Source organism: Zootoca vivipara, chromosome 7 (assembly GCF_965207765.1).
Source record: "Zootoca vivipara chromosome 7, rZooViv2.hap1.1, whole genome shotgun sequence".
Lineage (NCBI taxonomy): Eukaryota > Metazoa > Chordata > Lepidosauria > Squamata > Lacertidae > Zootoca > Zootoca vivipara.
Window position 1 is genome coordinate 46,277,697 of NC_142590.1, and position 25,973 is coordinate 46,303,669.

The 25,973-nt window shown below is 42.2% G+C and overlaps 1 protein-coding gene and 1 long non-coding RNA gene across 4 annotated transcripts in view; one reads left to right on the forward strand and one right to left on the reverse strand.

Annotated features, from left to right (window-relative positions):
• Positions 1–8,278, reverse strand: part of KDM4A (lysine demethylase 4A) — a 26,774-nt gene extending 18,496 nt beyond the window's left edge. Inside the window, exons 1-8 of the mRNA XM_035122242.3 lie at positions 7,738–8,278; positions 6,296–6,484; positions 5,271–5,446; positions 4,391–4,505; positions 3,943–4,136; positions 3,349–3,398; positions 1,907–2,010; positions 1,043–1,180 (exon numbers count right to left, since the gene is read on the reverse strand). Of these exons, the coding sequence (XP_034978133.3) occupies positions 1,043–1,180; positions 1,907–2,010; positions 3,349–3,398; positions 3,943–4,136; positions 4,391–4,505; positions 5,271–5,446; positions 6,296–6,433 (915 nt within the window). The 5' untranslated portion in view covers positions 6,434–6,484; positions 7,738–8,278. The remainder of the gene's footprint in view (positions 1–1,042; positions 1,181–1,906; positions 2,011–3,348; positions 3,399–3,942; positions 4,137–4,390; positions 4,506–5,270; positions 5,447–6,295; positions 6,485–7,737) is intronic.
• Positions 8,165–25,973, forward strand: part of LOC148685059 (uncharacterized) — a 45,522-nt gene continuing 27,713 nt past the window's right edge. For 2 of the 3 annotated variants that reach the window (XR_015950829.1, XR_015950827.1), the window contains exons 1-3: positions 8,307–8,456; positions 17,955–18,076; positions 23,061–23,155. This is a non-coding gene — a long non-coding RNA (uncharacterized LOC148685059). Of the gene's footprint in view, positions 11,945–17,954; positions 18,077–23,060; positions 23,156–25,973 lie in introns of all 3 variants that reach the window. The other variant, XR_015950828.1, reaches the window with a different exon arrangement.

Consider the following 25,973-nt stretch of genomic DNA (forward strand, 5'->3'; position numbering starts at 1 on the left):
CAGATGAGAATGCATGCTGGGAAAAGAACCAGGTTGCAAATCAGCGCCCTGTCTAGCGGCAGCTACACTGGTACTGCACCTATAAAACCTTCCCTCTCAACAGCACCTCGGCTCCCGTTTACATACCGGTACTAGGCTGAAGCCTTTATAGACTATCCCGAATGGAGGTACTGACTCGCCTGGGTGGGGGTTGGGGGGAGGAGGGGACGGGATAAGTCAGGACACGGTGGGGCCAGTCACAGGGATGAGCCGGGGTGGGGGGAAAGGGGGCGTGATACATCATGGGTCGGGACAGGGTGGGGGGAATTACAGGGATAAGCAGGGGGTGGGGGGAGAAGGGGGCGAGATACACCATGGATCGGCACAGGGTGGGGGGAATCACACGGATGAGCCACAGCAACGTGTGGCAGGGCCAGCTAGTGATGAAATAAAAAAGGACCCAGTGAATGGCCTAAAACCATCTGTAGCTGCCACACTGCTAAGAAAGTGCGGCTCTGATCAGACCCTTGGATGGGAGAGCACTGGGAGGTTCAATAAAATCTCTCTCTCTCAAAAGAAAACATATATAAAGAGTACTGGGAAACTCAACAAGTCTCATTATCACATTGTTATTTCTTAAGCCTTGTGCTTTATACAGTAGATGAAGCAAGATTTGCCTCTATTTGGGGGACTCTGTGCAGGAACAGTCAGAGCAGTGGTGCCATACAGCTGCCCTGACACTACTAGTGGCTACTTACTTGGCCATTGTGAAGAAAGGTGGAAGCAAGATCAGAGCTGTCCCTACACCAACAATCACTGTTGCTTACCAGAATGGGGTAGAGGTGTAAAGGATTTCAAAGTTCTCTAATCAAGTCCTCCCACTGCACATTTTTAAACACAATCAATCTTAGAAAGACTAAAGTGGCTGATTCAACTTTGCAGCCCAGAATCATCAACAAAAACATTTGTTATAAAAATACAGTAGTTCCAAGATCCCCATTCAAAAAAATCAAGCTGTTAAGTAGGTTTTTCCCCCTAAAGCAGCAAGCAAATTGACACCTACTAGTACAGACTGCTTTCCATACTCAATCCACCGGAGTGTAGCAAAATTAGTAGATTCAGCACAGTTGAAGCCATGATTAAAGCCAGCATGGTATCCATAAGGAAAGGTTATCATGAATTCACCTGCTTCTTGGGTCACCTGAAAGACAGAAAGGCCACTTAAGATTATCTGCATTTCACATTATCTCTTACTTGTAAGTTCCAATACTATGAATCCAAAAATCATAGGGCTTAATTACCCATTTTCTCAAATAATTAAATTGTCAAAGGCTGGTTTACTTGCACTATTCACAAATTTCTAGGAGACCGGGAACTTCTGCAAATTGAACTATTTATGGCATGTTTCAATCTGGACAGAAAAAGAAATGAGGTGCAACGTACATTTTAGTAAAATTTTATTTGGCCACATGTACATTTGTAAACAAATATTTAGACAAATTATGTATCAGCTGAGACTGAGTGACTAAAATTATCTTTCAATGCTATAGTAGTGGCTTTTCAATTTCAATTAGAACTGTGTAACTGGCATTAGAAAAGAGACATGTGGCCAACCCCTATGTTAAGGCATGTTATGCTAAGTAGGCACAAATCAAACAAATAATAATTTGCTTCATCCCTCTGCACGGCACCAAACCCTGCAGCTTATAATTTACTTGCAGAAGAAAACTATCTTGCCCAGTACGTTTAAGACCAGACCTTTCTAGAAATAGGAAGGCCAAAGTTTAAGGTATCTCATAAGAGATTTTGTATTTTCTGGTGTTTTCATCAACTTCTCAGAAATCCAATTCCTGCCATCTTACAAGGATCCCTGATGCTTTCTTAGATGTACTCTAAAACTGCAGTGATGCCAATGCTCCTTTCTCACCTTGTCAAATGGAATGCCATATTTCTTCAATATTGATGGAGATATTAGGGTCATCTTGTGACGCAGGAAAGCTTCACAGCTCTGGGCACTTCCAGGAAAGAACCCTGTTTAAGTAAAGATGTTATATGTGTTCCTGCTCCTGTACAGCTATACTATACAGCTGGATGAAAAGGGTTGCTCACATAAATACTCTTTGGCTACATTATTTAATACTTTATTCTCGACTCTTGCTACTCAAGCAGGAGATAAGACTGCAAAAAGAAGAAGAAGACCATCATGCTCTCTCAAAGGTGACTGTACCCACTTGTTTCCAGTGGAAAGGTGGACAGTCTTTCCTTATCTCATGTCATAGCACAATAAAAATTATGTCACAGACTCAGAATAAGGACCGAAATAATGAAAATGAGGGAGGGGGACACCTCACAATACAAATACCAAGAACTAAGGTGGAGATTAATATCAGTTTTTTAGACTCTTAATAGAAGTTGCATCTTGTTTGTGGGTTCCAAAGAAAGTGAAGCTAACTAGTGGATTTTCTTTAATCAAGCTGAGTAAAAAACATTTTGAAAGCCTAAATGGAATACAATTAAGACAATCAGCCTTAACTTCAAATCCCTCGCCCAAGTAGGAGTGCAGGAATAAAATCAAACACTTCATTCCCAGATTCTAAGAATGGTTACCACCACAAAGAAATTTCCCTTCCCACACACTCATTCGGAGACCTAGTGTCTCAGCAGAGATATTTCCCAGCCTTGCTCAGTCTTTAACTGGAGATGCAGAGAACTGAACCTGGAGCTCCATTATGAAGGATACGTACACTACGCAGTGGGCTACTGTCCTTCCCCACACCCAAGGTCTCTTCTCAAAATGGTTTTCCAATTTCTCCAATGTCAGGCATTGCCCAAGGAAGCCAAAAATAGCTCCCAGCAGTACAACCATCACTGTTGTATTATATACTGTACATTTATACATTTTGGCATGATTATTACAGTGATCTACTTGGATTCTGCTGATGAGTAATGCTTCCTCTTTCAACTGCAAGGACAGCTATGAGGAACTAACTTTTCTTGAGGAACTAACTTTTCTTTGAAGATACAAAAAAGATGAATGTTTGTCCATATGTAGTCCTTAAAAAAGAAAAGGGGGCTGTGCAAGGGTAATAGTCTTCCAACATTGCTCATTTCAACATTCAGAAACTGACTGTGATTTAATAAATTTCATCACTCCACTAACCTGTCAGTTGAACTGTATGGGAACTAGGGTAAGTTGCTGCACTAGAAAAGATTTTTCCCTCACGTGCAAAAAGTTCTTCCTCCCTGCTGTTAGGTTTATAATGCTGGATTAGGGTTATTGCCATGGTAGCATTAAAGCGAAAGTAGATCCTATGGCTCTTCAGAAACAATCAACTGCATACATCCACTGAGACAGAAATAGATGGTTACCTTTAGCAAGGCGTTCCAGCCGCTTCCCATGCTCTGGAGGAATGGAGTACCTGCAGTCACAAACACGTTAAATAAACACATAGGGGAGCTTGGGGCTTAAGAGCTTTAGATATCGTAGTAGTAATAGGAAATAATGGGGAAATAATTTCAATTGCTAAGGAACCAACATTTATAGGCCAAATTTTGTTCTTTTCCAAACTAAGGAAGTCAGAAAGTTTGCTTGCCCATGAGACTCTTACTAAAAATACAGAATAATAATAATAATTTATTATTTATATCCCGCCCATCTGGCTGAGTCTCCCCAGCCACTCTGGGCGGCTCCCAATCAAATATTAAAACAATACAGCATTAAATATTAAAAGCTACCCTAAACAGGGCTGCCTTCAGATGCCTTAAAATTAGGATAGCTGCTTATTTCCTTGACATCTGATGGAAGGGCGTTTCACAGGGCGGGTGCTGCTACCGAGAAGGCCCTCTGTCTGGTTCCCTGTAACCTCACTTCTCACAATGAGGGAACCGCCAGAAGGCCCTTGGCCATGGTAAATGTAAGTAAAGGTTAGATACAAAATGCTTTTCCATAATAGGTTCTCTCACCATGACTTAGGCTCCCCAAAATGCAAGTAGTTGATGCTGTAGAGGTCCATGTCCTCTGTGTGCCAGGCAAATGATGTTTTCCACATTCCAAAGTAGAGATATGGTGTATTCACCCCCTCAATAGTAATGCCACTTTCATTCTCTACTACATCAAGAATTGTATTCAGATGGCCAATATTCCAGTCATCAACATGCTAAAGAAATTAAATGAAGCCAAACAGAAACAAGCAATTAACATCTTATCAGCTGTAATAACTAATATTATTTGTCCTATATTACTGCTAACCTCTACTCCTTGCCCTATTGGTAATTTAAGCAACCGGGACAGGTAAATCTGCACTTGCTTCAGTGACAACCTACAATGGTTAAGAGTTTGTAATCACTACTGAAAGCAAGGTAAACCATACATAAGTTAGAGACACTTCTATTCATAAAGTTTGCTTCTTACCTTGTCATAGAGTGTGCCATTAACATCTGCACCATATATTGGAGCATTGAATGTGAGGTTCTTCCAATATTTGCGTTCAAGGTCTTCAAAATCAGTATATCGAGGGGTGCAGTATCTAAAATAGAAGGCAGTTGCTTTTCACTTTCTTTTTCATAGACATATCTCATAGAATTGTCAGAAAAAGTAGCATCAATTTTTTTAAAAAAATACACAGATTAGTCTTAATAAAAATGTATTATAAAAACAGATTAGATAAGCACCATGGATAGAGAGGATATGTATAAGTATAAACACGCAGAACTAAGAAGCCAAATGTTCCATTCTTGTTCCTTTTCTACTTTTAGTAATAATGTTTGTATGCTATGCAATCAGGCTCAAGTTCTTTGCCAAAAAACTGATTTGCATAATTTGAGAAGGAAAAGACCATTAAGAAATACAGTACATGACTGGATAATTTTATCTCAATTATTCTGGTGATAATCTTTGACAAAGAACACCAGTGTTCCTGGGTGGTCAGCAGGGATAAAAACAATTCCTATGAGTCACAGAACAGGACCAAACATCAGTTTCTTATGCAAGAATTGCAATGAGCAGCAGGGGCTCCTTGGGGCTGATTCATGCCTTTGTGTATAAAGATCTGTTCTTTCTGTTAAAACTAAAGAACAGGTCATACATAGGCATTGCTTGGCAGTCATTTTTAAAAAAGAAACTAGAGCAGGTAGTTGATGTAGTGCCCTCCATGTGTTTTGGACTATAACTCCCATTACCCCAGCCAGCATGATTAATGGCCAGGAATTGCAGGTTCATCTGGAAGGTTCCACATTGGCTATCACTGTGCTAGACAAAATTACAGAATAGAAATGTATTTAAACTTTCATACTTATCACTATTTGCTATCCTCCTGAACTCTCGAACGGTCATAGCTTTCTTTTGGATGTTATATTGCGTGAAGAGGCCTGACTGGCCTGTGACCACTTGCTGAATAGGAGCTGGGATGTTCACATCATCAATATCATCATACCATTTGCGAGGTTTCCATTGCTTTGGAGGAACAACCTAGAAAGTTCAAAAGACAAATGGCACAATGGTTCAAAATAGCAAGTACTGTAAATAAAACCTGTAGAAGTAACCCAGTAAGGCATATGATTTCATAATATATTATTCCAAGTGTACAGCTGCATATTCCTGCACTGCAGTGGGTTGGAGTAGATAATCCTCAGAATTCCTTCGAACTCTACAATTTTATAATATAGTTTTCATTAGCATAATGCTTTGATATAATTAGTTGGGACTAAGCCTCATTGAATTAAATAGCTTATACTTCTGAGTAGACATGGTTAAAATTATACAGTCATTCAACTGTCTCAACTTTTAATATGGGGGGGAGTCACCCTTAATCTCAAATATTGTCAAGCAAATAATATTAGAAAACGTACAACATTTCTATTTCTGACCATGAAAATCTAGACAACTCAATTTTTATCAGTGAGGAATATTAAGACCTATTTGTAATGAAAATAAGCACTATTTCCTTAGCATCAATGGCATGCAGCTGTGTATCAAAACTTTCCAAAGAAAGACAGTCTTCACTGCAAAATACATTTCTCATTAGCACTATGCTGTGCTTCTCAACAGAGTACAGTAAGCCTGCAACTCAGGCACATTTGCTCATTCAGCTTTATGTAAAATAAAATAAAATAAAGCAGGCAGAAAGGGAGTGGCATTCCAGGAAAATAGACTTTGGCAATCCTACCCGTCACTGAACATAATGGGTTTGGACTAAACATGATTTTGCTTTAGGTGTGATCTCTGGAATGTAAACCCCATGTAAGTAAGTTAACTATATGCTATAATTTTCTGAATCATGCTATAGAATATTTTGAACACTTTTGTGGTCTGTTTTACCTTTGCCAGTCCAGCTCTATGAGCTCCTTGCGACTCTATATACGCAATATAACGGCTGAAGTTTTTGAACTCTTCCACAGTTGGGTGGAATGTCATTATTCTCGCACTTGGATTCGGGTTCTCAAATTCAGATGCCATGGTTCTTGTTCACAACTGTCCTTGTCACATGTGAACCAGGAAAAAAGTGCACTAATACAAACAACCATTCAAATAACAAAAATAAATAATCAATATCAGGCCTATCCAGGATAGTTTAAGCATAATATATAAAGAATGCTAAACAGTGAAGGCATTTCCCCTCCCATTTCCTAAAGATCAATAACTTAAACCCAACTATCTTGGGAGTGGAATGACAAAAACAAAAAATCCTCCTAATCTCACCATGTTTTACTCAACAGCTTGTGCCTCCTAAACATCCGTCACATTGTAAAAATCCCCTGTCAAAGAACAAGTACCAGGGTATACTGCCAACACTGCTGTTTGTGAAAGACCCCACCATTCTCGCTCTTGGGATACTGGAAGGTGTTCTGATGGCTGGCTACAGAGGATACGGGATGATGCTTTTGCTTTTGTTTTATTGAGGGTATTTCCTGACAAGGGAGCTTGAGTTACATTTCTCACCAAAGAGTTACTTTCCCCTCCAACAAAGACATTTCTCAATCCTGAAAGGCCATGAAGCCTAGAGGAAAGAGGCAGCAATAAGGCTATGAATATCATCGTTGATGGGGCTCACAAGCAGGAAAGGGTTACTGCGTTCACGTTCTTCTTCTTGGGGGTACCTGGTTCTCGGTGGGAAATAAGATGCTGGACTAGACAGGCCTTTGGTCTGACCCAGCAAGGCTCTTCTTAGGAGAAGGATGTCTCCTTGACAGGGGCACGTGCGGCACTGTTTGATGGGCCGGGCCTGTTTGGTTTTGTACACACGGGAGGGAGGCCTGCCTCTCCAGAAGAAAGGAAGCTGCGCCCATCGCTGCGAGACGTGAAGGGCTTAATAGCACCCCACCCACCCCATCTTTGTAGGGGCGCCCATGGCTGCCTCGGGCTGCGTCTGTGGTTACAAACCCGGCCTAGGGGAGCAGAGGAAAATCGGGTCGTTCGCTTGTGCGCGGAGGTGGCGAGACGGGCCATCCCGCACCCCTTCCGCTGATGAAGCCAGGGTCTGGCACCACACGGCGCGGCTCTGAGCCCCGGGAGAGTTCAATCCAGCGGAGAGGGGAGCCCACCCTCCATCCACTCCCACCCGAAAGGATGGTCTTCCGCTGCTCTCGGCGGTTCCCGTTCCTCAAACGCTACTTCAGACCAACCGAGAGAGGCCCCACCCGGACCAGCCCCGCTTCCCACTCCTCCGTTCTCGCTACCGTCGCGGCTCAGTCAGTCCGCCGCCCGCCCGCCCCCGGCCCTGCCACGGCACTCCCAAGAAAGCCCCCTTAATTCGTACTCACCTACGTGCTTACAAGCACCACCTCCGCCTTTCCCAAGGCCCAAGGCTCGAGTACTAGCCTGGGGCCGAAACCGTCCTATGTTCCGCCCCCTTCCAGTTGCGTCGGGGGCGTCTCCCAGTCACGGTCCAATCCCCGCGACCGCCTGGATCGGCGTTACCGTCTCATAGGCTATCTGCAATGCCAATCACAAAAGTCTCGTCCGCCGTCAGCCCCCTCCTTCGCCGCCGCGACGACTGGTCGGATTAGTGCCCCCTGCCGTGAAAGTAGTTCCGACGCTCTTTTACGGCTGCGCGAGACGATATTGCGACTTTGTTTGTTCGAACGACCATAGGCCACCCCCTCCGCTCAAGTCGGTAAAGAAACCGCCGCGTCCGCCTCGTCTCTCTCTCTCTCTTTCTTTCTCTCTCCCTTTTTCCGCCCCTTACTCCATATTCCCAAACGGTCTCCGCCCACAACGAGATTCACGTAATTATAGTTCCGATCCAGTCAGCAAGGAGAAGTGTGTGAATTGGCTCAACCATAGAATAGCCAATCAGTGAGGAAGGGAGTCTTGTTGTTAAGCAGACTTTGTGTTTGTGGGGAGACGCTGAGGGAGGGAGGAAGCCTCCACCGTTGGTGAGGGAGTTATCTAATAACCGTTTTCATATTGAAAGGAGAAGCGCCATAAGGGTTTGTTGATATCGGAGACAGCAGCGTGAGCGATACCCTGTTATTACTTTGTACGTCTGCTTTTCATTTTACTTAAGCCCTGAAAACGAAAACATGTTGAATTTCCTCACGCAAGGAGAAATTACTGTTGTTCCTTTATTTATTTCTTCTCAGCACTGTCGCTGGAGCCCAAATCCAATAGGGCTCGGTTTTAAACTGGCGAGGTGGCAAATCTGTATTGTGTATTGTTTTACCAAAGAGATTGTAGAATCGTAGAGCTGGAAAGGACTCCCAAGAGTCATCTAGTCCAACAGCCTGCGATTCAGGAGTCACAACTAAGGAATCCCAGAGAGATGGCTACCTCAGTTTAAATGCATCCAATGAAGAAGGGAGAGTCATGTTGTATATACCGGTAATAATTTAGTAACGATTCAGAAGTTTGGCAAGGGTTACTGGAGGGAGAAGGCTTTTTTTCTGCACAGGTGTCCACGCTAGATAAGAGATAGGGAACCTTCAGCCTTCCAGATACTGTGGGATTACAGATCCCATCATCCCCAGCCAGAGTGGCCAATGGTCAGGGGTGATGCGAGTTGTGCTCCACCAGCATCAGGAAGACACTACATTGGCTGCCTCTAAGAGATGCACGAGTCGACAGACAAAATCACACCAGGGACAATAGAGTTACAGAAACCGACAATTGCCCAAATAATTCTTTCTATATTACTCTTAAAAGTGAACCTAACAGAGGCTGGGGCTGTTAATCCTTATTCATATAATATCTAATCTTTGAATGGTTTCCAGAGAGAGACTAATATCCGTATACTGGCCTTACAGACATAAGAGCCTGCTGGATCAGGCAAACGGCCCATCTAGTCTAGCATCCTTTTCTCACAGTTGCCATCCAGATTCAAGCACAGAGCACTTCTTTCACTGTGTTATCTACCCGGCAGTCTCATCTGTTGACTGAGCAACATGAATTTAAGGCATAATGCATTCCAGAATTAACTGGTTTGCCAGTAACAAGATATCATTCATTAGGCATAGGGTAAGGCAGTCGGGACCCAGGTGGCGCTGTGGGTTAAACCACTGAGCATAGGGCTTGCTGATCAGAAGGTCGGCGGTTCGAATCCCTGTGACGGGGTGAGCTCCCGTTGCTTGGTCCCAGCTCCTGCCAACCTAGCAGTTTGAAAGCACATCAAAGTGCAAGTAGATAAATAGGACAGTGGGAAGGTAAACGGCGTTTCCTTGTGCTGCTCTGGTTCGCCAGAAGCGGCTTTCTCATGCTGGTCACATGACCTGGAAGCTGTACGCTGGCTCCCTCGGCCAATAACGTGAGATGAGCGTCGCAACCCCAGAGTCGGTCACGACTGGACCTAATGGTCAGGGGTCCCTTTACCGGTAACTTTACCTTTAAGGCAGCATCAGGCCCATGGTAAGAAAGGGGTACTATTAACAGGCAAGGAAATGTGGAGGCCAGTTCTAGCCATGTTTACTTATCTCACTTGTTTCATTTGAATTTGCTCCAATGTAAGCATGGACAGTATTGCAGCCATTCAGCTGCATGCTTATTATTGGGTTCAATTGTTCTTCAGTTTTCTGCCTCAAACAGCCTAAACCTACCGGTATTTATTTGGGAATAAGTCCTACTTAATTTAATAGGACTCACTTCTGGGTGGACAGCTCATAAAATTAATGCAGCATACAATTTTGATATGTTTACTACCTTTAAATATACAGTACAGTACATGCAAAATCAAATACCAGCTGATTTAGGGCTGTGGAAAACTTTCCAGAAATGTTCATGGAAATTTTCACAATTTATTCCGCCTCTCCCCCCACCCCCACCAGTAAGCCCACATCACTAACTGAACTGGGCTTATTTTAATATTAATACAGGGCACACATGTTGAGAAATGACCCCTTTGTTTGAAACAATACAGTTGTCTTTTAAAATCTTGCCTAGAACTGAAGATTTATGCTGGGCAGAGATTTGACTCTAGTGTGACCCCAGATCACCTTATGAGGGAAGACCAATATACCCCCCTGGCTACGTTGGGTATCTCTAATACTGAGGAAAAACCAACCATGCTTGTCATATTTATAGAGACTCTTTACTCACATTAGCATTCCATGGCTGAAAAAAGCATTAACCACCAGAAACAGGGCTGTCACCAGCAATAGTCACTGATGCAAGCCCTAGAAAGACAGGGATCCATGTACTTACTTAAAATTATAACCATCACATGGATGGTTTGGGCTATAAAACAAAAATAACTGTATGTCCCAGGGAGCCACTTGTTTGGCAAGGTTGCCCAGGTCAGACCTCAATGACCATGTGAGTCAAATTCTCCTTTCCTAACATTTAATTAGGATGGCCCTATTAAACCAGTAGAATTGCTGGGAAATTTTCCGGAAAACCTCTCAGCCACTGATGAGAAATGCCAGTTATTCTTGAGAAGTCCTAAGGTTTGAGACAGTAGCACCTGCAAATTTTGGAACAGAAGAAATAAGGGCAAGTTAATAAAATGTTGCTGGCTGGTCTCCAAAGACTTCCATAGACATGGTCTGAAAAACTTTGGTTATCCTGAGAGAGAAGCAGATGACTGACGACTAGCTGTGAGGGAAATGCTGTGTGTTCTCAGCTTTTCCATAGGTCTGGCAGGCACGTTGTTTCATTACTGAAGTCCTGGAGCAACTTTTAATATCATTCAGGATGACACAAGCCATTTTTTATGATGATAAATGGTCTAGAATCACCACCAAAGGAAGCATGTAAGGCTGGTGACACATTTATTGTTACCATGGCTGCTCCTGGCTGGAGATTACTTATTAAAAACCAGCAAGAGGGCAGCAGTAGACAGCTGTTTGAAGGGACCAGAATTATTCCTGCTCTCAGACACAATCATAGCCAGAATGAGTGAGAGGAACTTTCTGCCTTCGGCGAAACTAATAAATGAAAATATTACTTTAAGTGGCAAGGGGTAGGAGAATTTCCCCCCACCCCCTAGATTTGGATCATATCTGAACCTTCTATGTGGAACAAATTGAATCGATTGCAATCTGATTTTACAATAATGTTTTCTTGTTTGAAATAATACCTTTATTTGAGCAAATGCATATTTTAAACCAATTAATTTAAAGTGTTCTTTCTTTGGGTATGTTTGTACTTCAGGGCTGAACTACATGAGCCATATCTCTTTTTTATTCTGTGGATTTATGCATTTTTATTTTTGGCTAAGATACATTAGTTTACTAGCCTTCTCTAATCCCAGTTTTAAATGTGGACAATCAATTCTGTAGTGCGTTTCTAAGAGGTTTTGTGTCAATTTTGAAAGCAGTGGCAATGAAGCCTCGTTCCTGAGTTGGCTGAGCTACTGTGAGGTCTAACAGTGTCTGTGAACATTCCATCTGCTGAGGGAGATTATTGGGCTGTGGCTTCACATTGCTCCAATTTTGCCAGATGAAGTAAAAAACAAAACAAAAACAAAATCTCTCACATGGAGAATGTGGACTTGAAAGCTCAGCAGAAAGAGGTCCCAGGAGGAAAGAGCACTCACAGGTAAGCAGCCTGAACACATGAAGGCTAAAGGAAGATATTCCCGAAATGGAAAGCTGAGGGAAGGCTGGATGAGGCAGAGAGGGGGGTCTGAGGAAAACAAGAACAGAAATATATGGTTTAGAAGATTGAGATAAAAAATGAGCTAATGAAAGGGGAAAGAGTTTCTGTGTTCTTGGTAGGAGTGCAAAACTGGTCAAATTGTCTAAAGAAAGTGAGTCAACAGCAGAAAGAGCGTACACATTCAAAGGAGCTGAGGAAATAGGTGGCAGAAGATGGAAGAGACTAAGGGCCTAACCAAATGCACACATGCGTATTAAATGCTCAGTGAAATTTGAATATAAAGTAGAGTAGTGGTGGTGAGAAGATTAACCTTTTACTCTAAAAGAAGTTTGGGGGAGCAAAATCTACTCCCTCCCCTGCCTTAGCTATGTACTTCACTGCTTTATGATGCCCCTCCCCTTCAGCTCAGCTCTGATACCTAAGTGAAGGGGCGCATCTTAAAACATCAGAAAGTTAGGTGAAAACACTAACATCATGGACTGAAGAGTGAAGACCTTCTCCCTCCCACCACAAAAGAGGAAGAATAAATTTAGAATCTTCAAACTAATATTCAAATTCAAACCAGCAGTCAGGCAGGAGGAGGGGAAGCCTGTACTGGAGGAAGATACTTGATGGCTCCAATTTTCTTTCCCAGCCAGATATCTTCCTGGCACTAGCTGTCCTTCCCCCCCCCCCAAAGCCTTCTACTTAGAATCTTCAGACCTTATCTACACGGAAGATTAATGTGAATTTGAAGCTGCTTGTGACCCTATCTCCCCCTTCCAATGTCCACATGATATCTTCATTCAAAAGGCAGCCCTCAAAATTTTGCTCTTTTAAATTTGGATTTTCCTGATCCATGCATAATCCACAAGGGAAGAAAATGCAATATAAAATCACATGTTACCTAACTGTGGACATAGGTTCATGTGAGTAGTATTTTTTTTACGTGTGGTGAAATTTCACTGCGTGCCATCTATTGCTATACCCACATTTATATGGTCTGAAGTGCAAATATGGTCTGAAGCTCAACACCAACAAAACTAAGATCATAGCCACTGGTCCCATCATCTGGCAAGTAGAAGGGGAAGAAATGGAGGCAGTGAGAGATTTTACTTTCTTGGGTTCCATGATCACTGCAGATGGTGACAGAAGTTATGAAATTAAAAGACACCTGCTTCTTGGGGGAAAAAAAGCAATGACAAACCTAGACAGCATCTTAAAAAGCAGACACACCATCTTGCCAACGAAGGTCTGTATAGTTAAAGCTATGGTTTTCCCAGTAGTGATGTATGGAAGTGAGAGCTGGACCATAAAGAAGGCTGATCGCCGAAGAATTGATGCTTTTGAATTATGGTGCTGGAGGAGACTCTTGAGAGTCCCACGGACTGCAAGAAGATCAAACCTATCCATTCTTAAGGGATTCAGCCCTGAGTGCTCACTGGAAGGACAGATCCTGAAGCTGAGGCTCTAATATTTTAGCCACCTCATGAGAAGAGAAGACTTCCTGGAAAAGGCCCTGGTGTTCTTTCACTTTCATGAACATCCCCACGCCCCCACAAAAATGGACTACAATATACAGTACCAAGAATATTTTCTCCCGGTGGTGCCTAAAGGACATCTAGCTAACAGACTATGCCATTTTGTACCTTTGCACATTTACTTCTGATTTGGGAAGAACAGATCAGTTGTGGATTTGCCTTGGGAAAACACAACTACTCCCACAGCAAAGGAGATTGGGAGAGGCAATGACAAACCAGACCTCACTGTCAGAGAAATAGCTCACAGGTGAACTGCAATTGTAGCTTCAGGTCACTAACATCTGCAGAATGCAAGAGCCACTATTATACCAGACTACAGTGCTGGAACAGTGGCTTATGTGACGGCTTCAGTGAGGAAATGCTGCAGGACACCTGCTTTATGTGAATGAGCCTGGTTGTAAAGAATGGCTGTGGTGGTGGTGGGGAAATCCTCTGATCTTAAAAATGTAGAAGTACTCACTAGAGCTTAAGTACAAATAACTTCTAGCCTTTTTGTTTAATGTTTCTGATTCTTTACTTTTTATTTACATCACATGTTCCATCTTTTCTCTTTAACCATGAGGACTAGAATGTGCCTTTTAGAAAAATGAAGTTTGGCATTCTTGGGATAATAACAGGAGCTGTGGCTATACATTGTACTTGTGTTGTATGTAAGCCATGGTATATTTGTTGCCCAGCCTGCCAGACATATAAGCAGGTACAGAGGCGTAGGAAGGGATGGGTGTGGGCCACTCTGGGTGTCATCACTGAGGAGGGTGACAAATTGACAAAAATATGAGTGGTTGTTGTTTTTTAGTTCAGTCAACAAACACAACGAAACGCGGCTGGCACTGGATGCCACACTGCGGGGGCCGGCACTTACCGCGGGCATGCAGCATGCCTGAGCTGTGCGTCTCTCCTGGGAGTGATGTGGCGGGTTGGGTGCCTGCAGGCTCCAGGCGCTGCCTGAAACAGTCTTGTGGGGCTTGCGTCTGCCTACCGTTTCAGCCGCCCTACAGTTGAGGGGGAGGTTGTGGAGAAGCTCTACACAGTGCGCCCTGCTTTGGCTTGCCCCGCCCCCATGGGCAGCTCGCTCCACTCCCGGTTGCAGGACGTGTGCACTTTACCGGGCACCCGAGCGGCTAGCTACACCGCTGAGCAAAGTACTTTCATAAACGGCCATTGTTAGGGATTTGTATTATCAGTCTTGTGAGATGATTAGAGCAATGTAAATTTGTGGGTACATGCATTTTTGGTTCCCTCTTTTCCCCACAGTCCCTGAGGTAGAATGCTGAATTATTTGTGAAAGGAAGTGGTCGGTTTTACTTGCTCATGAGTATTTCTATTCAGTCTAATAGAAGAAAAATGGGCTTTTATAGTCTCCAGGGACCTTGATTTATAGGTGTAATTTACCTTCAAAGTGTCTCAGATATGCCGCTAGAGAGAATTTCTAAGAGTGCAATTGCATTAGGTATGAATGCAGAAGGCAAACTACAGATAAAATGCAGAAGACATTAAGAGAATCAAGAGGGAGTGAGAAAAAGCTAAAAAAAATATGAAAGCAATGGAACTTTATAGAAGTGCGGAAAACAAAGACTGAAAGATTGAAAGAAAGATTGAAAAGAGGCTGCACAGATTCAGCTAAAGCACGCTAAAAAGGGTGATCTGGAAGGGAGAGAAGAGGATGTTTCAGTGGAATTGAATATTGGGAAACATAACTAAACTGGGCCTTTTATTCAAGAACATGTTAAAGTAGTGGACTGAATTATTTGGTGGTATTTTTCATAGTACATTAAGTGCAAAATTGTTAAAATGCTTGAATAAGGAGAGTATATATGACTCAGGCATTTACAGATTTAAAGTTAGAATGAGCTGGATTGTGCCATTATTTTTGGTCTCATGCATCTTTATTGTGTGGTATGTCATAGCAAAAGAAACCTGTGATATTGTAACACTGTTTGCTCCTTCTCAGTACAGTGGTACCTTGGTTTACGAACTTAATCCGTTCCGGAAGTCTGTTCTTAAACCGAAACCGTTCTTAAACTGAGGTGCGCTTTCCCTAATGAGGCCGCTCGCCGCTGGTGCCCTTCCACCCTTCAGCTTCCATTCTTAGACCGAGGTCAAGTTTGCAAACTGGGACACTACTTCCAGTTTTGTGGAGTTTGTATACAGAATAGTTTGTAAACAGGGCTGTTTTTAAACCGAGGTACCAATGTAATATAGTTGTTGAAAGTTAATTGTCCTGCTTTAGGCATGCTTGAAAAGTTTGCACACTGGTTGGGTTAAGGCAAGTTCTAAATTCTGCATTGGGGCTGCATGTGCTACACAGTGGTGATGGGGAAAATTACATATGCTCAAAGGCAGTATCCTGTCTTGTGCATGTGCAGTATAAAACAGCAGAAATGCTAATGCTAATAATAATAATAATAATAATAATAATAATAATAATAATAATAACAACAACAACAACAATAATAAATTTATTATTTATACCCTGCCCATCTGTCTGAGTCTCCCCAGCCACTCTGGGCGGCTCCCCATTGAATATTAAAACAATACAGCATTAAATATTAAAAGCTTCCCTAAACAGGGCTGCCTTCAGATGTCTTTTAAAATTAGGATAGCTGCTTATTTCCTTGACATCTGATGGAAGGGCATTCCACAGGGCGGGTGCTGCTACCGCGAAGGCCCTCTGTCTGGTTCCCTGTAACCTCACTTCTCACAAAGAGGGAACCGCCAGAAGGCCCTCGGTGCTGGAGCTAAGTGTCCGGGCTGAACGGTGGGGGTGGAGGCGCTCCTTCAGGTATACAGGATCAAGGCCATTTAGGGATAAATAGGAAGGTCAGGTTTTCAGTCTTGATATTCCCTTCTCAAGAAGCTTCTGGGATCAGGATTGCCAGGACACAACTAGAATACCATACCCTTCAACATTTCTCCGATGAAAGTAGGGACATCCTAATTAATGATAACAACAACAACAACAACAACAACAACAACCCCACCCATCTGACTGGGTTGCACCAGTCATGCTGGATGGCTTCCAACAGATATAAAAACATAATAAAACATTAAACATTTTAAAAAACCTCCCTATACAGGGCTGCTTTCCAATGTCTTCTAAAAGATTAAAATAGGGATGTCCTAAGGAAAAGTGGGACATTCTGGGATAAAATCAGAAACCAGGATGACTTCTGTAAACGTGGGACTGTCCCTGGAGGGTCTAGAATACTCTTCTTTCTCCTTCAACCACAAGGGGAATGCAGATCCATTATCCCATTCTCCCCCTGGCTCTTGCACCCATTCTCCTCTCCTGCCTACTTAAACAAGCAGGATGTTTGTGCTGTTCCATAGCAGATGGGAAGTGTGTGGAAGACAATATTTTGCGAAGAGCAGGGATGTAGAAGCTACATCTGCAAAATTCCTAAGCAGATAGAGAGGTTCTGTGAGTTGTTACCTGGTATCTCTCTGGGGCAGAACACCCAAAAGCCAATTTTATGGTATTAGCCTGTTTTAGCATGTCCTGCCTGTGTTAAAGTGGTATGGGAAGCAGTAATGGTGCCATTCCTGTTATATGAGAATTGACCCTTGGTCAGGTCTCAATTCAGCATGAGAATAATAGAGCATTTGGAAGGGGTAAGAATATATTTTTAGATTGTTACCAAGCCTGCACATGTTGACGTGTCCTAGTGCACATGTCTCCATTCACATGTTTCACAAACACATGCTTCCTATGGCAACCATGGAGGTGTCATATCTGAGATTTCTTATCTGGAGCCTGTTGCCTGCCACAGAAGTTATTGCACTGTGTCTGTACTCAGTTACTTACAGAAGTTGGCAAAAACACATGAGCCACAGTTTGCGTATGGACAGAATAGTTTTTATTTACTTACTGTATAGAGATAAAAGGGCTGACAGGGAGTAAAATGGTTTTGGCGTTTGAAGCACCACATACAATAAGTACTAGTAACAGTGGTTGACTAGTGGTTGATTACCCAAATGCATGATGTCTGGGTCAATAGCTCACACTTCATTATAGTGGCAGGGCTAGATGGAGGAGGGAAAAACTACTGTTGCTGTATAGGAGTGTTTTTAGGAATCTGGCAGGGTGAAATGGAGGCCCAGATGCATCAGGGAGATGTTTGAATAAAAAAAATGCTTGGGCAGAGTGATAGCTAGGAGATGGAGAGAAAAGGAAGTAATAAAACACTAATAATTCATACCTTCCAACATTACTCAGATGAAAATCAGGACATTTTCATCTGAGGAATGCAAGGTGTTTCTGACTGGGGAAAAAGGGTGGTAGAAGAAATAGGTACACACTTACTCGGTACATGCTCAGAGGCTCTACTGCCATCTCTTCGTTACCTCACACATAACTGGATGGGACTCTAGCACTGGCATCAGCCCTAGTTCCCTTTTCCCCTGCCTTCTCATCCATCTTTCTACCGTAGTTGCTCAGGACTCAACCCTTGCCTTTGCCAGCTCCAATCTGCACTGGAAGAGAGGCAAGATCCATGCAGAGCTGATCCAAAGAACCAACCTTGGAGAGTCCAATCCACCACTTGGATGGCAGGTGAGTCTCAGGCCCAGTGCGATCTGCTGTTGCCACTCTCTCTCACTCACTGCCAGGGCAGCACTGTGAGGGGGGAACAAAGCCTTGAAATTGGGATGCCCCAGTTTCAAGTCAGAAGATTGACCTCATGGGTGTAGCTAGGATTTTTGTTGGGGGGGGGAATGCCTTTTGTTGGGGCAGAACCTTAGTTTGCTATGTATTTTTATTGATTGGGGGGCAGCTGCCCCTCCCTGCCCCCCACATCCTCTTGGCTATGCCCATGCTTCATCCATCAAAACTTAGGAAATATTCCCTGAGAAAATTACACATTATTTTAGCACACAGAACAATCACAAAAAGCCATCTTGGCTCTCCTCATTACTCCAAATATTTCCTCTACAAAAGGAGATCTCTTGGAGAACCCTTCCCCAATAGTTCTTTCAGTTTCAAATCTTGCCTTAAGGGCATATTTATGTATGAATAGGGTGGGCCAGTGACCTGGATGCAAGAACTAAAGTATTTACCATCTCAAAAGAATGGTCAGACTGCCCAGGTAATGCAATCAGTAAAACATTATCAGGTATCCTGGCAGACAGAAGAGAAGCCTCATACTCATATTTCTGTTGGAGACCACCTTACAGATGCAGAATGGTGGGCTTTGGTTCCCAACGCAGTAGAAGATTCAGATGTTTTAAGGACTGCAGGGCCAAATACAAAAATCAGGAGGTTGTGTAATTGAATGCTTTGCCAATTTGTGGTTATCAGTAAGCTAGTCTTTCCTCAGATCTAAAAAGAGGACAGAATCTCAATTAACTGCTTTAACTTGACCAGCGCTCTACCCCCTGCCCAGATAAATGTACAACTTTCAATTTTTAAACAAGGGTTGCACCAGGGGTTGCATAAAATGTCATTGTTAATCTGTCCCAAACCAATAGTTATCTTGCAGCTAAAATGGACATGGGGTGCCAGCCCTCCCTGACTATGCTTAGATCTGAGGATACCTCAGTAAGAGAGCACATAAAAAGATTATAAATGGCAAATCCCAGTAGCAATTGAGTGTCCACCAACAGGTGTACTCTATGGTACAGTTCCAGATAAGGAAATACAACACCAATACCCCCGCTTCATCTGTTGGTAACTGCATTTTTTGGAGGGATAGCTGAGGGGAGGAAGCCATAGAGAACCTTACAAAATATTGATTCATTTAGAATATTGTTGTGAAAAGTACTGAGAAATTCCTCTCAAGACATACATAAAATGGGGGAGCATTTCATTCTGAGCACATTGATCTTGCCCACTTAAGTGATCCATTACACATACTGATGATTGTGGGATTATTCCTATATATTGCAGTAACTCTGGATACTGGGTGGGAGTACCATAACTTCCCCTGATGGGAGTATATTTAGCTTGAACTGTTTCTGATTACCTGCACTAGTGCCGTGGGCTCAGAGTGAAGTTGATATAAGCACATATTTGTGGGGTATGAGCAAAACTCCAGCTGAACTGAACTTCTGATAACATCTTGGAACTTGCTTTAATTTGCTGACTTGCTTTTTAGAGACATGAGCCTCCCCTGGCTTGGTGATCCAATGAGTACCCCCCCCATCTTTCTCTTGAAATTCCACACATTTGTCCTCACTTTTTTATATATAGATATAAAAGCCTTAGCTCATGGAGCCTTTGCTCTAGCCATGACCCCAGTGAATAAAGTGAAGGCAATCTTGGAAGAAAGGATGGGGTAGGATAGTGCTTTATTATTTAGTGTTGTGAGGTTCATTTATTGCTGCTGTCAGAGCAGAACTGCAAGTGAATTCATCACAGAAATGGTTTTCAGGGGTGGTAGCTGCTAAATACTTCAGATCAAGTAGAACATCTGTGCTGAATTCAGAAAATGTTGTGTTCCTAACACTTTTAGGTCACTGCATCCAAAATGGTGGTAGTGAGCTTTAAATCTGGCATGTTCATCAGACTTTCTTGTGGTTCACACCATTTACTGTTCATTACATGTATGCCCCACTCTTCCTCTCTTCAATAGTTTTTTTTTAGACAGGTTGTCACTGTGCACTGAGTAAATAGAGGAGAAAGACTTGAAATGGATTCAGCTAACCAGCAGTGGATCTTCTCATTTTGAGCTGATCTCTCCAGGATGGGCTATCCTCTTATCATTTTGCTCTCTCGTTTGGAGTTGCGATCTGATTGAGGAACAGTCATTTGTAGACAAGACTAGTGGTAGATAGAAGAGTTTCAGTTTCATAGCTGGATAGTGGATTTTCACCGCCCCCAAGCAATTTTCTACTTGCCAAAAATAATTAGCATGTTAGTACCCTGCTGCTGTACTACGCCAGTCATTAAAGCAACAGAAGAAGTATGAGCGTACAGCTTTTCTGGAAGCATTGATGGCTTGCCCTGCATAATGAATCCAGAGAACCATAGTACACTTCAGGACTAAAAACAAGCATTTTGAAAATAGGCCCAAAGACTGTGGGTCCATTATTTCCTCTACACATTTCAATTTATTTACTTACTTATTTATCTATACTCCTTTCAGGTGTATGCAAAATATGAAAATGAAAGGAAATTGTTCAGACCTGGGGAGTATTAAGCTTATTCTAATTATTCTCCCTGCATCTGTGCAGAACAAAATCTAGCATCCACTGAGCCCCCTCTGGGACCAATTTGCAGGTGAGGTAAAATGCCTCCTCTCACAGCTGCTTGCATTACCTGAGCAGACATAAAGTGGGAATTAGCAAAAAATGGAGAACAGCTAAACTCCTGAGAAATAAGAAGTGGACATATGGAATATGGAAGCTAAACTTTGTTATCAAGAGCTCAGAGTTACTTATTTTGTCACCAAATCTCATCTTCAGTTTAATTCTACCAGATAGGCAGTCTGGTATCCTAGTATATTCTAATGTCAAACTCAGTGTAGACTCTTATGTAGCCAGAACAGCATCATCGTCACACAGGAGGGAAGTATCAGGCTCAGAGAAACAAGGTTTTCAGTGATATTTTTTTAAAAATGAGTAAATCTCCCTGTAAGAAGTGGGGAGAGTTCAGGGGCCACAGAAGGATAATTTCCTGATATTTTTAATAAATAGAATACTGGAGAGGGGCTGACTAGAATCCAGACAGATGCACTCCACACTACAGTTTTGTTGCGGGTCCCAATTGTAGAAATACATTATAACACGTCTAGTATGGCAAATAATTATCCCATATATCTTCACAGCAGTTCTTTGAAGTAGGTAATGATTAACTTAGCTTTACAGATGGGTAGAAATGTAGTGTTGGGGGATACCTAGTGTGCATAGTTGATAGGAAAACCTTGTCTGTCCATGTGCATTGGACAGCCTACAGCTAATAAATGGCCAACTCTCTGTTCAATAGGGTTGCCTGATCTCAATCTGGAGAATATAGTAAGATTGCCCATTAGGCACATTTACCTTGTGCAATTTCAACTATATGCAGTTGAAGGCAGGCTGGTTGAAATTGCGCAAGTTAAATTCAAGCAACCTTAAAAGCTATCTTTGCACCAGGTCCACTTAAGGTTACTTGGTGGATAAAGAGTTTTAAAACTCTCTGCCTTGCTTGGGAGGAAAGGCCTTTTCAGTGTGCCTGCTTTGGGATGTGCTTAAAAGAGCTCATGGGAATTCAGATGGGCCTGTGAGATCCTGAGTGAGCATCCTAGAGCCGTCTGAGTTCGCGTGCAAACTCACACAAGCATTGCACTGCTTGCCTTTCCTCACAAGCAAGGCAGAGAACTCAAAAGTTCTTTATGCGCCAGGTAACCCAAGTGGAACCTGTCTATAACAAGCTCTTAAGCTCTCTGCCTTGCTTGGGGGCAAGGCCTGCTCAGTACACCAGCTCTGGGATGCTTGTATGAGCTCAGAACAAGCTAATGGACAGGCTTGCTCTTAAGATTCTATAAATATTAAAGATACAGTAACATACAATGTCACAGGGTGTGTGTGCAAGGGGAGCTGTGGAATAGGAGAGAGGAGGATGCGGCGTGGGGTGGTCTGTGTGCAAGGGAGACTTTGAAAAGGACAAAGGAATAGTTAAGAGAAATGGGTGATTAATTAAACAGAATTCAATTAATACACACACACACACATCGTTATTGAAAACTAGATGGCAAGCATAATCTTAGGGCACATTTTCTGCTTTTTGTCTGACAGAAGATAATGTCTCTTCTAAAATGATGTCATACATCTAAAAAAGTAGGTGGGTTTGCTTCAGAACTATTGTTTTTACTCATATACAAATATAATAGATGAGCTGACAAAACATACGATTAATTATTTAACTGAATGAGCTGTACCAATAAACTCACAATTTTCAGATGCTTGCTCTCTTAACAAAATCATCCAAGCTGCAGTCTTCTGCACATTTACCAAGGAATCGGCTCTATTGAATAAACATATGATTGCACTGTCAGTTAATAGGTTTTGCTTTTGGAACTAATAGTTCATCTGTGTGCAAATGTAACACTAGAACAGCTAAACAGAAAGGCACCACATCTAATTTTCCATACTAAGAAGTGGCTTTTCAGTGAGGTGGCTTGGAACAGTTTCAGAACACTGCCACTTTGCCTATACAAATCATGCTCACTAATAGCTAATCTCTCAGTACATGAGCCAAACTGGAAAAGAGAACTGATAATGCTTAGTTTTGAACCTGCTCACATTTCCACTTGCTGGTTTTGTTGCTGCTGCTGCAAATGATAGGGTTTTTTGAAGGCTGCATTTAACTGTTTTAATTGTTTCACTTTAATCACATTATATATTAATATTGTATTTTTCGTTCTGTAAGCTGCACAGAGAATGTATGTTGATGGGTGGTCATAAAAATAAGGTTGCTAAATAGAGAGAAACCTATTGAATATTAGGTGGCGACTTTTGATAACACGAGCAATAGCTAAAGCACTGTCTTCTAGAATCCTGCTGAGACTAAGGCAGTTGCTTTTCCACCTGCAGTAACATTGCTTCTTGTTTCACTGCAGCCCCAGCAGGTGTATCCAATTGGTATAAATTAGCTATGGCACAACAGTAGACCTTTGCTTGATACAGCAGGAGTTCTGAAGCTGAGGTTTGCAAGGTAAGTGCTGCTTTTTCCTTGTTCTGCTCCCTGTGGCTTTTGAATTTAGTCACCTATAGGAAACCATCTGAAGCAATGCATACCATGTGGGTTCTCATAATAGTCAGTAGTGCGCAGGCTGCAGAGAGGGATGAGCCAGAGCATACAGCTCAAGTCATGCAAGCCTCATTGTATTTCATGGGCAAATATGAACCACAGAGGTTTGTTTGTTCACACTACTTGCATCATCTGATTAATAAGCAAGTAAAATGGATATATAGTATATAGTTGTGATATGTTTTTTCTCAAATCTTGTTATTATCCTGTTTTGTTTCTTGAACTTCACACATATAGAACACTTACACTTAACAGACCTCTCAACTTGTCAGGCTGTGCAGTCTTAATAGTCTACTTGACTGCAGCATATCTACACCTGAAGGACAATTGACAATGGTCCCCATCCTAGTCCTGGGTTAGAAAAAGTGTAAAAAAAACCCTCATACTTAATGAGATGTAGAGGGGGCGGATGCAGACTCTCTGCTTATGAATTGCCACACAATTATTACTACAACAGATGTACAGCACAAGAGGCATGTTTTTAAATGCTATACTGAACATTTAAGTTGCACAGAGGGAAGGAAAAAGGTCAGAGGTTAGTGATGGCAGTGGAGGAGATAGTATGAAGCTGTACTGATTCTAATTTAAGAGACTGGTGCTGAAGAGGAAGAAGGAATTGTACTATTGTCATCCGTGATTTATTGAGCCAGGTTTCTGAAATGATAAGTGTGAATGGGGACTTTATTCCAATACAAATAGCAGATCAAGACCATGATCTGGATTGGAACCATCCTGGCAGGCGGCCTGTTACTTATTCTTTAAATCTGCTAATATTGTAAATGGTACTGCATTTAGTTTGACCCTTAAGATGATTTTGGATGTATATTAATCCATGTTTGGAAGCATGATAACTCTTTGTATAAGTTGCTGGAAGCATACAGCAGGATAAGTATTTGTGCTTTGCTTGTGGGCTTTCTAGAGACTGTTGGCTGGCATCTGTTGAAAGAAACAGGGTGCTGGACTGGATAGACTTTTGGTCTCATCCTGCAGAGATCTTAGGTTCTTATGAAACAGTGAGCAGTGTTCCTCACTACTGTCTCTTTTCCTTCCTACTCTTTCTGCAATGCAAACTAAGATGACATAAATAACAGCTAAAATGCAGAAAATGCAGCTCAACATTTTGCATTTTTTTTGCTGGAAATTGGATCCTGACAACCTGAGCCAGATGCTGTTTCTCTCCAGTTTTACTGGAGCTTTGTCCCTGGCTTGAGTGGATGATGTTGCCCTAAGCAGCTATTTGCTAAGTTTTGTTGATGAGATGCCTTGACTGCACATATTATTACACAATGAGTGTACTGAGTAGGGACATTAAATTGCCTTTAATTGGAGCAGCTTGACTTCTTCTGTTCCTTTTGGTTGCTCTGGCAACTAAAGGCAATTGAGTCCATGCCTGATAGTTAATGAGGGGACACTGCTATTCTCAATTCCTGATGAATCATTATAGCACTTCCCCATGTGCCACAAACTTTGGCGTGTATCATCTAAAAGCCATTCTTGATTATGACCTACAGTATCAGAATGTTCCCAGCCTTTCCTCCATATTTTCTTGGGGTTATGGATCTGAATTTCACATAAAGACCACATGAGCCTTTATTTAAAACTATCCCCTTATTCTGCAGCCTTCTCCCTGATCTTCACTTGCTGGTTCTGTCAAGCCTTTTTAAATTTTGATTTCCTCAAAATGCCCTCCAACATCATTGATGCATAGGGTGCATAGGTAGAGGTGGGTGAATAGTCATACAGAGGAAAGGTTGTGTGTGCTCAGTTTGCAAACTGAAATGCTAACACAGAGAACTCAACTCACAGCCAGCAAATCAGTTTACATGTGGGCTAAACTGAGTTTGAATGCCAGAAAAGATTATAGTGGAAGGAAAGGCCTGCCTTTCTTGAAAAGGCTAAAGACTGGTTAATTACCCAAAGCCGCTAGAAGATACTGCTCCTGCTGGCTGATGTCTTCATGTATTTCTCCCTTCAAGTAACATTGTTGTTTCCCCTTTACTTTTTAGTTTTAATACAGGGATGGGAGACTTGTCACCCTCCAGGTGTTTTTGGACAGAGGCAGATTTAGAGGAGTGCAACTGGTTTGGCTGCATTGGGCGTTGAGCCAAGAGGGCACCTCAACACTGACAAACAACAGAAGCCGAGAGGTGGAAGGGGGCACCAAATTTTGATGTCACAGTTTTAAAGTTCAAAGTCCTCCACTGTTCTGGACTACTGTTCCCATCATCCCTGGTCTTGCTTTCTTGGGCTCATGGTGTTGGATATTTGGAGGGCTACAGGTTCCCTATGCTTGTTTTAAAATAATATGTATAAGCTCCCATCAGGCACAAGCCCATGAATAGCTGACGGCCAAGCCAACACAGCACTGGCTGGTCTAAAGACAACTCCTCCCTCTTGCATTGTTTAGAACAAGTAAGTAAGTTAAGAGACACCCCCCCAAAAGGAAAGCTCCATACCTTTTATTTAGAAATTAAACATTAATTAAGATATTCCTTCTTCCCCACCCAGTTATATAAGAAACAATTTGCACCATAAAATAACTCATTAGTTCACATTGCTTGTATTGTGGCTATGGGACTTATGCTACATTTTACTGAAAATGAAGCCGTATGTAGGAAGGCTAGAGAATTTTGTTTTTCAAACATCAGAGCAAAAATTCAGTATTAAGTATAAAGCGTGTTCATGAGTTTACTTGGTTAGAAGATTCTGATTGATCAGTACA